At 40.5% G+C, this 13,678-nt stretch overlaps 2 protein-coding genes across 2 annotated transcripts in view; both read right to left on the bottom strand.

The window, feature by feature from the left end:
• LOC136775127 (probable serine/threonine-protein kinase dyrk2) overlaps window positions 1-13,678 on the bottom strand; it is an 82,858-nt gene that overhangs the window by 62,149 nt on the left and 7,031 nt on the right. The window lies entirely within an intron of this gene.
• Window positions 4,989-11,773, bottom strand: LOC136775135 (uncharacterized). Its single transcript, XM_066729641.1, has 2 exons — window positions 11,634-11,773; window positions 4,989-5,729 (listed from the first exon to the last, which is right to left on the bottom strand). Exon 2 carries the CDS (start codon window positions 5,403-5,405, stop codon window positions 5,118-5,120), a length of 288 nt encoding a protein of 95 aa, XP_066585738.1. The 5' UTR covers window positions 5,406-5,729; window positions 11,634-11,773; the 3' UTR covers window positions 4,989-5,117.

Below are 13,678 nucleotides of genomic sequence, written 5' to 3'. Positions count from 1 at the left end.
AGTGTTTCGCGTAAGACGCCCCAGAGCGTGGATACAAAATGGCGCGTATCCCTTTAACTATAAGAGATATTCAATTTTCTCATATGACCTTTTTGAAAGCAAATAACGAGAGGTTTCGAAAAGGTCCTATGTAAAAATTGAATATCTTTCATAGTTACAGAGATACGCGTCATTTTGTATCCATGCTTTGGGGCGTCTTACGCAAAAACCCTTTATTCGCTTTGTGCATTCAAACACTAATATAATAAAGTGAGAGTGTGTAATAATGCATGTGAATATTGCCAGCGCTGCCTATCGGTAAATTATGTCATTTTAGGTGGAAATTTTTTGTATACGTATACAGTTACACATTATTACTTGAATATCACAGTGTAGGTGCGGATAGCACGGATACAGGGTGTATGACCGAAGGCGCATCAGAGGTGGAACATAAAAATTCATTTATCTCTGTAAATATAAGAGATATCAATTTTTTGTACATAACATTTTTGAAGCTCCTCTGTATTTGCAATGAAAAATGTTATGTATAAAAAATTGATATCTCTTATATTTACGGTGATAAATGAATGTTTATGCTCCACATCTGGTGCGCCTTCGGTGATACATCTTGCGTACAGGGTTATCCAGATAAAATGGTTCAAACCATGAACATAAAATGTTGTTTAACTTCGTAACTATAAGAGATAGCAATTTTTGTCATAAGACCTTTTCGAACGTAAATCAAAAGACGCTTCAAAAAGGTCTTATGACAAAAATTGCTATCTCTTATAGTTACGAAGTTAAACAGCATTTTATGTCCAAGGTTTGATTCGTTTCATCTCAACAATCCTGTATATGTGATCATTCGAATAATCTCTCTTTCTCTCTTTATGTATGTACATATATATATATGCCGTCTACCACAGAATGTAAATTACCAATCTCGAGGATAGGAGGAAAAACAATAAGGCATTTTACCGTGCACGGTTCGTCAAACACTATGGTTTGAGCAATCAAGCGAATATCTCACAGAGGAACAATCAGTCGTTTCTCACTTTGACGCGAAAAATTGAAATTCACGCGAGTCGCACGTACAACGTCGATGGAGAAGCATCGACGACGCGAGAACGCGAGAGGTTTCGTGAAATCTTGTTTGCTTGATCCATTCTAATAACCTTCGAGGGACTCGGCTGTATCTAGCACGCAACAATCCTCAAAGGCTAAATATGATGACTGGCTTGATCAGCCTAATTTATTCGTTAAACAGTAATAAACTGATTAGGAGAAAAAGAAAAACTTATCAGACAAGTAGAATAAACTTTATTTATATAAAATCTTTAGTATAAGAGTTTTATATACATATGTATATATGCATATATATAAATATGTGTGTATCACCGTAGGAAGGTTATATAGATTAACCAAGTTCTCGTAAAACCGATTAGGAGAGTTATGCAAATTCAGGTTGAATGTTAAGATGGATTTGTTTTGCCTGAATATGCGACTTTCTCTCGATCAACCTAATTTATTTAATAAACAATAATAAACGGATTAAAAAAAGGAAAACAAACTTAGAAAAGTATAATAAAAAATATTTTTTATGACAAGTGCATGAAAAGTGGCTGTTTTAGCCTAGTTTTTGGAACCGAAAGTGACTGTTTTCATGCTGTCTTATTCGCACATGCGCAATAGCGGTTTACTTTACTTTCGTCCCTTGGGAGTTTTTAATCGAACGAAAACTTACTTTCGACCCTAGGGCTGAAAATTAAATAGCATATATAATGAAAAAAAAAGAAGATCAATCGATTACAACATTTATTGAAATTTTTATACGGATAGTATGGCTATGTTCGCTTATATACTGCCAATGCTAAAAACCTGTATTTACAGCAAAAGTACATAGCAACAATACTAATAGTTCCCATGACTACACAGCTTCGTTATTCGTGATAATTACAAGAAGCCAAGATATTTCTACATCCATAAACACATCTGAAAATGAAGCAGCTATACAAAATATTAATGCCATTGCCGCTAACATGACAAGAAATTTGCTCCCAGAAAAGAGCAGTGAGCGCTATAATATAGCATATGAGGAGTTTTTGAAATGGCAGAAGTCAGATAACATTAAAATAATATCTGAAGAAGTACTGTTAGTTCATTATTGTAAACCTGCTGTTTCTCTCTTGGGGGGCTCCGTTCCCCAACCCCCCGCAAGGGTCTTCGCCCCCTTGACCCCCCTTTCTTGTTTTCATCTTTTTACACTATTTAGCTTGATACTGACCTATTATCAATATTCGGACTGTTTGCTAAAAACAGCAACTTTTCCTACACTTATCATAAAAAATATCGTGTATTACTCGGGCCAGAAATTGACGATTGCACTCGTGTGATGGCAGCCCTCGCTTCGCTCGTGTTGCCGACTTCACACTCGTTTGCAATCGTCAACTTTCGGCCCTTGTAACACAATTTACTATATAAATAAAACCCTTATTCGTAGAAAATATTCTATATACACACATATATATGTGTGTGCATTTCACCATAGGAAGGTTATATAGATTAACCAAATACTTATAAAATCGATTAGTAGAATTACGCATATTCATATTCAATTTTATGATATATTTGTTTAGCCAGAATATTCGACTGTTTCTCGATCAACCTAATTAAACTAATAAATAATAATAAACGGATTAAAAAAAGAAAAGAAAACTTAGAAAATTATAATAAACGATATTTAGCTACAGAATCCTTCGTATAACCATTCCACATACATATATTTATATATATCACCAGAGTAAAGTATTATGGATTAAGCAAACTCTGGGAAAATTGATTAGGGGAGTTGGTCGAATCCAGGTTGAATTTCAACTTGGACTTGTTTTGACTGAAATAATTAATCGAGGCAGCCGCGAGCAGTTAATATTTGACGATGCATTTAGCAGGTTGACCACAACACTGCGGTGGTTTCGAATATCGTGTCTTGACGGTTTACATTGGCACACGTCGGAGAACCGGATACCTCTCGAAAACAAGCTGTGCCACTGATGTGCTCGGAACGGAAGCCCATGCTGCTTTCTCTAAGTAGCTGCTCATCCCTTTGTAAACCGGCTTAAAGTATTTCGCGTTAACGCAACTCGACGCTTTCCGCTTTATCTCGGATTTTCCCTTAGGTTTGTCAATCTCCTACCTTATGTGTGTATATATATATATATATATATATATATATAGTGCTCTTGGTCCTGGAGAACACCAATGACACAGAAATATGTTGAATGAAAGTAAAGACTGCATCAGAGATTTGTGCACGATAATGAGAGAACCTAACCAAGTATTTGACGTATGTATACATATATAGTGATCTTGGTCCTGGAGAACACCAACGACACAGAAATATGCTGAATAAAAATAAAAATTGCATCAGAGACTTATGGACGATAACGAGGGCCACCTACCCAAGTATATTTGACGAAAAGAGGTTTCCATGGAGGCCACCATCGGAGGGGCTCGATAAGAGGCTGCGCTGCGCGTCGAGTGTGGCAACAAGACCAGGCTACAGCCTCCCGAATATCGATCTACCTAGCAGAACCTGCATATATATACTATTGTTGTGCCGCAACGCTAAACATTTTCCATCCTTGATCAGCCTGAATATCGAGCATACTAGCTTATAGATCCTCCGTAAATTTCGACAATTTCCAGCCATTTTGATGGTCAACGCAAAATGCAGAAACGCCCACTCGAAGGGATTAATGTTAAACACATTTTAACCTTCCGTTTCAAGCGTCGGTTTAATGCAACAGGGTTGTTCGTGATTGGGACAGCAGCACGTGCTTGTGAATAAATAATTTAATTTTTCTCATTAAAAAAAAGCGATGAAAAATTACACACACACACACACACACAAAGAGGCTGGGCTACGCATCGAGGGTGGCTATAAGACCAGGCTACAGCCTCCCGAATATCGATCTACCTAGCAGAACCTATTTATATATGTACAATATTGTCGTACCACAAAACTAAATATTTCATATCGTTGATCAACCTGAATATCGAGCATACGAGCTTATCGATCCTCCGTAAATTTCGACAATTTCCAACGCTTTCGATGGTCAACGGAAAATGCAGAAACGCCCACTCGTAGGGATTAATACCGAACAAATTTTGACCTTCCGTTTCAAACATTCATTCCAATGCAACAGGGTCGTCCATGATTGGGACAGCAACACGTGTTTGTGAATAAATAATTTAATTATCTTTTTTTTTTTTTATTAAAAAAAAGCAGTGAAAAATTATATATATATATATATATAGGAGGCCACGCTGTGTGTCGAGCATGGTGACAAGACCAGGCTACAGCCTCCTAAATATCGATCTGCCTAGCAAAACCTACATATATATACACTATTGTTGTACGACAAAGCTAAACATTTCATACCGTTGATCAACCTGAATATCGATCATACGAAACTATGGATACTTCGTAAGCTACGTAGTTCGATCATTTCAATAATTTCCAGCGCTTTCGATGGTCAACGGAAAATACAGGAACGCCCACTCGACGAGATTAATATTAAACAAATTTTAACCTTCCGTTTCAAACGTCCATTCCAATGCAACAGGGGTGTTTCCCGAATGGGACAGCAGTAGCACGTGTTTGTGAATAAATAATTTAATTTTTCTCTTTTTGCTCTGTTAAAAAGAAAGCAATAAAAAATTGCAAGATCTATATATATATAAGGCTAGAGTTGCCATTTATAAAATCCCGGACCAATTAAATACATAAAAATAAAATTTAAAATTATCAAAAGCTTTGATGAAACAAATATAATTTATTAAACATTTAATAAAATTATAAACACACATAATAATTCATCAAAATTCACTTTGAAAGAAATAACATTTTCCTGGAAAAAGAAGCCGAGACGACAAGCCTATATATACATATATATATATATATATATATATATAGGAGGCCTTGTGCGGAGACTCACCGCGTGCGTTCGATGATGTTGATGGTGAATGGTGTGATGATGGTGTCTCTTCTCTTTGGCATAGTGTTTGCCGTGATGCTTGTTGCCACGATGAGGAGGGTAAGTGTGATAAATCATATTGACGCCGAAGCAGGGCTGGCGTCACCTGACTTCCGCTATGCTGCACTTGGTCGCTTGAAGCTGCTGCTGCTGGCGAGCTTTGTTGTCGAAGCTCGCCGGTGGCGCCACCACCACCTGGGATTTGCGAGTCTGCTTCGCATCACTGGACTTGCGCTCGATCAGACCGGAAATGCACTTGGCATCGGCCGGATGGTCCACCGTGAAGGTTATCCTATGCTGCGGCAGCAATTTCACCGCTGTCCCAATAGGAGTCACCGTGGTCGCTGGATCCAGCTTAACCAGCGCAGCCTGCAGCTCCAGAGCGTTCATCCTCTTGCAGGTTCCCCTCGAAATTCGCGCGAACCAAAGTGCGTCCGACTCTCCCCTTTCTGACGATCATCTGCGGATCGAGCCAATCCTCTCTTGCACGCTTCTCTTCTGCTTTAGCGTTTTCCCTTACGTTTATGTATATATATATATATATATATATATATATTTGGATCGCAACAGTCTCTTAGCAAAGAGAACAACGCGCACACGCGGTTGAAACACGAGATTCAAACGCAAGATCGATAAAACGCCGCAAGATGGATCATTCTTCGCTTCTAACCTCAAAATTCCGATACATCCACTTCGAGTTATCCCTCGTAGACACTGAAACGAAATTCTCGTTGTCCATTCCCGCTGTTTTCTCATCACGTTGAAATACGCTACTCGTATTTATAAATTAGTTTCTCGCTTGGACCTGCTCGCAAAGTTCCGAGTACAGAGAGACAAAAAGATTGTTTACATTTCGAACGGTAGACCACGTGACTTTTTTAACGTGCTCCGCGCGCTAGTAAACACTGGCGAGAGCCAGTGTTTATAGGTTTGTTGTGGTTTCGCTCGACGTCTCCACGCGCACGAACCGCGCGAGCCACAGGGGAGAGAACATTAGTGCAGTGGTGTATTACGAGTGATGTAACTCGGTGCAAAGAGTGGAGTATTCGCGACGGTAAATATAGAGGAAGAAATAAAAATAGAAGAATTGCCAGTGTACACCGGAATCGAGGGATAAAAATGGAAGAATACACAGCATATTCCAACGTGTCGCAATAATACGTTAGAATATTCCCTCTATAGAGTCATGCTCCAAATGCTTCTACCTATATATATATATATATATATATATATATATATATGAATTATTCGAGGCAGTGGCGTTCCGCTTTCGTCCGCTCGTAACTGAAAGTGAGTGAGTGAGAGAAAAATACATAGTTCGAACCACAGAGTACAGTTTTTTCACGGTGGATTCTCAGCTATTTCCTGTTTTCGATTCTCTCGAGACGCACAAAGCTCCGAGCAAAGCGACGCGAGTAGCTGCGCGCTAGGAATGACTCACGCGCAGCCCCAACGCATTCGAGCGAGTCTGCACTCTGCAGTGCCTCGGCAGTCACTCGGCAGAGTCCGTAGTCCCCGCGACGAGTCCATAGCGCGCGCACGGCCACTGGATAGAAGCTACGAGGACATTAGCATAGAACATAGAACGGGCAGGCACCAGACAGCTGTTGACTCTCTATGACCTTTTTTTATTCTCCGGAAAGGACGAGTGAAACCCGAGACTCCCCGCTGCATCCGTGGGTGGTGGTGCTTGCCTGTGGGACTCGCTTACACACGTGCACTATAATCAACGCGGCTTTATGAATATATATTGTACGCTACGCCTGTATACCATTTTGCAAACTCGATGGAATCTTTGTCAACGGGAACCTTCCTCTTGTACCCTCGCGTCCAAAACACGAATGATGGTGTGGTTTAGAGATATTTTGTAGGACGAAAGGAACTGTAGTGGATTGATCTCGAGTTACTTTTTTTTATCGAGGAAATAAAGTTGATCAATTTTTTTGTGGAATTTATATTATTGTCGCTTCTTCGAGTTTTCTATATAGAAGGGGGGGGGGATAGTTCTTTGTTTCTCGATAAAATCAAGTTTTTCCAACGCATCGGCTAGCGTTCGAAAAGCTGGGATGAAATTCCCCGAAAGGAATTCCAAGGACACGCACCGTCAGCTCTCGGAAAGGACGGTCAATGCACTTTCGGTTCCTTTGTGTGATTCAGTCGTCTTTCTAAATCATTTTCACGAGCATTAAAACTTATCGAAGTGGCAAAGACGCCTACGTTATCTTTCCGGCGAAAAGCAGCGGATTATCGTCCGCCCACTCAACGATTCATTGTCCCAAAGGCAATTTTATTTTTTCGTCGCATCCCCCCCCCCTCATCATTGTCTCCCAGGGAAAACAAAATACACGCCTACTCGCTGTCGAAACTTCCGAATTAATCATCGAGACCTGTAGTGAGAAATTCGAGCTTCCTTTGTATATATATATATATATATATATATATATATATAGAGAGAGAGAGAGAGAGGTTAAAAAAGTAGAGAAACTCTTTGTTTTTGTTTTGATCGAGGAGAAATCAAGAGTGGACGCGCAGCGTTCCAAGAGGAAGCGGAGAGCGCGACTCTGGCGTTGGCTCCCCCAAGTAACGCGAACCAGTTGAATGAAGAAAAAGAGGCGGAGAATGAAAATACAAGGTGAAAACGACGTTAATTAAGCTCATCCGTGGTGCGTTATGAGCCAGCCTGCATTTTTCTGTACCGCTTCGTTGAGTTTCTATTAAACGTCAGATTACAAAGCGAAATGTTCCTTTCGTCCATTAATACACGTCCACGGAGCAAATATTTCCCTGTCCGGATGGAAATTACACTGGACACGAAAGGTGGACGATTCGATTTAGAAAAATAATACACGAAGCGAGAGAGTTAACGCATCCGCTTAATTATCTTCTGAATAGCGACACTGTTTCTTTGCAGTAACGAAAAAAATCTCTGTGGAATTTCTGGAGAAAACGGTACAACGGTTCGAGGTCCTCGAGTTTCAATATTGTTGCTATTTTTCAGACTCTCTATTCTTCGCGAAATTCCTCTTATATTACATAGATAGGAGAAAACTGAGTTATTTATAAAATGTAACAGATATTAGCGACAAAAATTTATAAACGAATACAGAATATGGTTATAAAAACTGCGACCACCTTTATTTACATTTCAAATAAGCCGAGCAAATATTCAGGGTTTCCATTTCTTCCAAGAACCCCCTAGGAATATAAACGATCTTAATATTTTTATTAATTTTCGAGGAAAATATGTGTATACAAATCTTCCAAGAATTAATCAAAATACTTTGACTCGTAAAATTCGTACGAGGTTCTCGGAAGAAAAGAAAAATAACAAAACGAAACTCGATTGCTTCACTCGTTTCAAAACATAAACAAACTTTGTCACAGTCGTTTGTCAAGTGGTTCGAAAAATTAGCTTCTAGAAGGCTAGGATGAAGAAAGAGAGAAAAATTTTGTTAAGAAAAAATGTTCAGGAGGGCGTTCCGCGTCGACCCTTAAATTTTTGCAAAAATCACAGTTGCGCCCTGTACATGCACAATACATGGCACACATGTCGGTTATCGACAGAGGGCGGAGCTAGACCGAGTTCGGTGGATGTAGCCGTAAGCAAGAATCGTGTTTACGTTAACTGGCCATTTTCTTCGTGACTGGACCTCGTTGTCAAGCAGAGATGCGAGGTTAAAAGCACAGCAACGCCCTGTAAGCAACTTGGTTATTATTACACGCGAACACTGCCGTTAGCCGGCTAATCCTGCTGGATAACTCCGAAGCTCGCGCACTTAGCACTTATACGAGGCCACCATTATATCCCGTCAATAATAACCGGCTCCTATCCACCCCCTAACCTCACTTACACGTTTTCTCCGCGAACGCGGAAAGTAGGAAGCGGCGAAAAAAATTGAGAATGGTCTCGTCCACTGGCCGCGAAAATAACGCTGCTTCTCTTCAATATTATTATTATTACGTAGAAAAACAAACCGTTGCTATTGTATGCTTACACGGCTGTCACGTGACCCTAGAAGAAATACGCGGGAAAATGAAAATTGGCGATAAATTTTTCTAAAGCGCGACTATCCTTTGTATATATATATATATATATATATAGGTACATTTGTTTTATCGGTCACGCGTGTCTCTCGGAAAAACGCGGAGATGGCGCCAATCGGGTCAGTTATTGCTCTGTCTTCCCTTTTTCATTCGCTTCTCTTATATACGTGGCACATATGTATACAGCATGTACCACCACTGACCTGACCCAATTCAACTAGCGCCGTCGAAACAGTGATTAGGAACAGCGTCCTCGAAAAAAGTGGAATTTTTCAAAAGCGCTGGTGCAGCGATTGTTCGATTTTTATTTAAGTAACTCGTGCATCGTTCCTGTGTTGTATACGATGTTTTGCTCGCTTGGTACAATCTAAATATCACAGTCTTTTTTTTTTGTTACAAGTGTTATGGTTTTTTTTGGCGAACAAACTCGGTCAGTGTGAATTTTTGAACGATGAATGCGAATACCGTAGGAAACAATTAGAAAAACTTTCTGAAAAACAATCGATTTTTCAAAAGTACCCGTGGATCGTTCGATTTTCATGAAAAATTTATGTCTAGTTTCTGTGTTTGCATACTGTGTTTTTTACTCAGTCCTAAATATCATAGTTTTTATTTTTTGTTACAAGTGTAGCTAGTGGCAAACAAGTTCGATTATCACGAATTTTTCAACGACGAATACGAATACCGCAAAGAACAATTGGAAAAGCTTCATAAAAAATAATGAATTTTTCAAAAACTCATATGGATCGTTCGATTGTCATTGAAATAACCCGTACCTTTCTGCGTTTGCACTCAGGTCTCGCTCGGTAGATTCAACCTAAATATCCCACTCTTTATTTTTTGTTACAAGTGTAATGGCTCTCACTGGCGAACAAGTTCGGTCAGTGTAAATTTTCTGACGATGAATGCGACTACCAGAGAAAGAACAATTAAAAAAATTCCTAAAACAAAAACAATTAAGTTTTCAAAAATGCAAGTGGATCGTTCGATTCTCATTAAAATAACCCATAAATGTAACGTCTCTTACTGGAGAACAAGCTCGGTCAGTGTAAATTTTTTGACGATGAATGCGACTACCGGAAATAACAATTAAAAAAATTTTCTAAAACAAAAAAAATAAATTTTCCAAAAGTGCAAGTGGATCGTTCGATTCTCATTACAATAACCCATGCCTTTCTGCGTTCGCACACAGTGTCTCGCTCTGTAGATACAACCTAAATATCCCACTCTTTATTTTTTGTTACAAGTGCAATGGCTCTTACTGGCGAACAAGCTCGGTCAGTGTGAATTTTTCGACGGTGAGTGGGAGATAACGCGAGTTACTGGCCAAGTGGCCAGTCGAGTTCCGGCTCCGACTGAGTCAGAGAGTGCCATTTGCCATTCGCTGGAGGAAAAAGTGAGGTTAGGTGGAGTCGTTGGAAGGCGAGAGGAGAGGATATGCGTGGAAACGGAATGGGACAGGGGGAGGGGGAGGGGGTTGCGCTGGTGAGCTGGCCACAACCACTTTCCGCCATGGGGGCCCGTTGCCCGATAAATCATTAAGCCGCATTTATTGGCCATGCCCGAGCACTCCGAGCTAATCTAACCTCACCGACGAATATATATCTGATCTCCATATCGCGTCTCTCCTCGAGAATTGTCCGAATGCCTGCGAGTTGCGACTGCCCTGCGCAACAGGCTGATACATTCCATTATCTCTCTTTCTATATATATATATATATATATATATATGTTAGATGAAAGAGTGAATTAAAATTCTCGTAAAAACCTATTACAGACTCTTCTGCACAACCATATTCTTTTTCTCTTCGAAGCTCCTCTCTGAGAAAACAAAGAAAAGCTCTCATAAATTATTCCGCGTGATTTCGTTCTTCCTCTCTCTCTCTCTCTCTCTGTATATATATATATATATTTCCCTCCTCGTCTTTCGCAAGAACGATTTATGCTGCGAAACGATCTTTCATTACTGAGGCTTAACTTTCGATAATAACCGTGAAAGAACGCGTAAATGTTTCTCGATTATTCGCTGATAGAGACAGGAAACTCTGTATGGACGTATGGGAAAATAAATAAATAAAGGGGGGGGGGGGGGTGACTGAGTTCTCCTCGAGGAAGAAAGAGAAACCGCGGTCAGCGAGAATCCATACGGTTCTCCCGACGAGATAAAGGAGGTTAGGTCCGAATGGACCCAGTGGATTGGTCAATTCGTCCAACCGGAAGTGCCTCCGTCGCTCATCGGTTCAGGTGAATCGTTCTCGGGGAGACGCGTTCCAGCACGACGAGAGCACGTTGGACCAGTCGGGTCACGATCTTTCGCGAAGCAGGTCAAGCGTCGTCGCACGGATCGAAGCACAATCGCCGTTACGAGAAGCGGTCGCCAATCGAACCACGAACACATATAGAAGAAACATCTACTGTACACACACACACACACACACACAAAGAGACCCGTGGATTCGGGAAATTTCTATCGGCTGGAAAAATCACACTGACACACACACACAGACTCTACGTAATTGAATTGACAAATAATAATAATAATATTATATATATATATATAAGTGTTTTATTCACCACGACAGATCAAAGAAGAACCGAAAAGTGCGTCCGGAGAGGACCACGACTGCGGAGAATGAGTTGGAAACGTTGCTGGGTCTCGGGTTCGTTCGGTACTATGAGAGAGGGTAGCTGTGGACCACCCCGAAGCAGCGATTCTGCGATTCTCCCTTCTTGTCTCGCTAGTACGCGCCGATGAACCCCTCTCTAGGAGGGGGGTCTGCTGTTTGCTGGGGTGGGATCAATATGAGGTTGGGCGAACGCGGGAAATTTGCGCGCAGGTCCTTCTCTTCTCTTCCACATCCGCACCAGCAGCACACACCGCTCTCCTGTCTTCCCCCACCCCCCTCCCCCTCTACAGAGACTTCACCCATGCACCGGTGCCCCAGCGTCTTCCCGGTGCGTGCCCCACCTCGCCCTAACCTCGCTTCTTACGCGAATTAATCTCCGAAGTGCCCCCGTCGCTCCCACGACCATGAAACACGCTCTTCGACTTCTTATTTTTACCCTCGATGCTGGAAAAATCATCGTTCTATTCTCGACGAGACCTTGCCTGGTCGGTCCTTGCGAGAACACTCAACGAGCCTCGACAACCCTCCTCAGCGTCCTCGGATTTTATAACCTCACCTGTGTCTCTCGAGACCCGTTCTGCTATGTCTACTTACCTCCCCCCCCCCCCCCCCCCTCATCTTCTTCTTCATAAGAGAGAACTTCGTCCACACGAGAAGAATTATTAAAAGTGGTCGATATACGTGTGTGTGTGTGTGTGTGTGTGTGTCGCAGGTAGCGTGGACAATTAATTCCACCTCTGGGGATGGAAAGCAGTAACCTTCGTTATACTTACATCAGTTTCTAGTTCCTCCGACTGATATTCCTCTCGGGATTAATTGACCCTACTCTGATACAGTTATACGCTGCTACGGTGACCCTGTTCTTGGATAAAGCTGATATCACTGCGTTTCTCTCTCTCTTCTCCGACAAGAATAACTATATCGCTCTTTCTTTGTTTTTATTTTTCCTCTTCTTAACGGGAATCCGTATACCGACATTACAGGGCGAAAACTATTTCGCGTGCAGCGTCGTCATTTGTTGACGAATCGTAAAGTTATTACAGGTTTTTGGAAATGCCAGAAGCTTATCTACTAAGTTACGTTAAGACAATTAACAAAAAATGAAAAAAATTTTTGTTTAAATAAATATATTAACATTATTGAGAAACAACAATTAAATCGCAAAATCCCCCAACGTACTTTACTAGATAATGTTCATACGTTTTCAAAAAGTCCAGAAAAATGCAAATCTGTCAAGAAATGACGATGCTGCATGTGAAATAAATAATGGAAGAATTTCGTGTTCGGGAAGTCGCTAACACGAAATTCTTCCATTATTTATTTCGCATGCAGCATCGTCATTTCTTGACAGATTTGCATTTTTCTGGACTTTTTGAAAACGTATGAACATTATCTAGTAAAGTACGTTGGGGGATTTTGCGATTTAATTGTTGTTTCTCAATAATGTTAATATATTTATTTAAACAAAAATTTTTTTTCATTTTTTGTTAATTTTCCTAACGTAACTTAGTAGATAAGCTTCTGGCATTTCCAAAAACCTGTAATAACTTTACAATCCGTTAACAAATAACGACGCTGCATGCGAAATAGTTTTTGCTCTGTAATGTCGGTATACGGATTCCCGTTAGCAGCTCCTCTCTGTATTTTGTTTGCAGAAGATAGATTTTTCACTCGCGAGTATTGTCGAGAGTCGATAAAAACCTTGCGAGTAAATCGTCAACGATATGTGTAGTAGAGACTGTATATATATATATATATATATATATATATATAGGCGAATAAATTGAAGAACCAGGTGGAGTGTGCAAAAGATGCCGGGATAAAGGAAGCTTCGACCCGCATGCGGCAACGATGCAAATGCTATTCCATTCCATTCCGCAAAATGAAATAACCTCTGGCAGATACCCAGGTTTGATAAATCGATAAATAGATTTAATAGAAGCAAGGATAAGTTTAAATAAAGCTGTACTTACTTCTTCTCCGCTTCTTCTA

The sequence above is a fragment of the Prorops nasuta genome, unplaced genomic scaffold (assembly GCF_024137725.1).
Source record: "Prorops nasuta isolate Cenicafe-Biocafe unplaced genomic scaffold, Cenicafe_Pnas_1.2 PNAS00007, whole genome shotgun sequence".
Lineage (NCBI taxonomy): Eukaryota > Metazoa > Arthropoda > Insecta > Hymenoptera > Bethylidae > Prorops > Prorops nasuta.
This window is presented reverse-complemented; position numbering and strand designations above follow the sequence as displayed.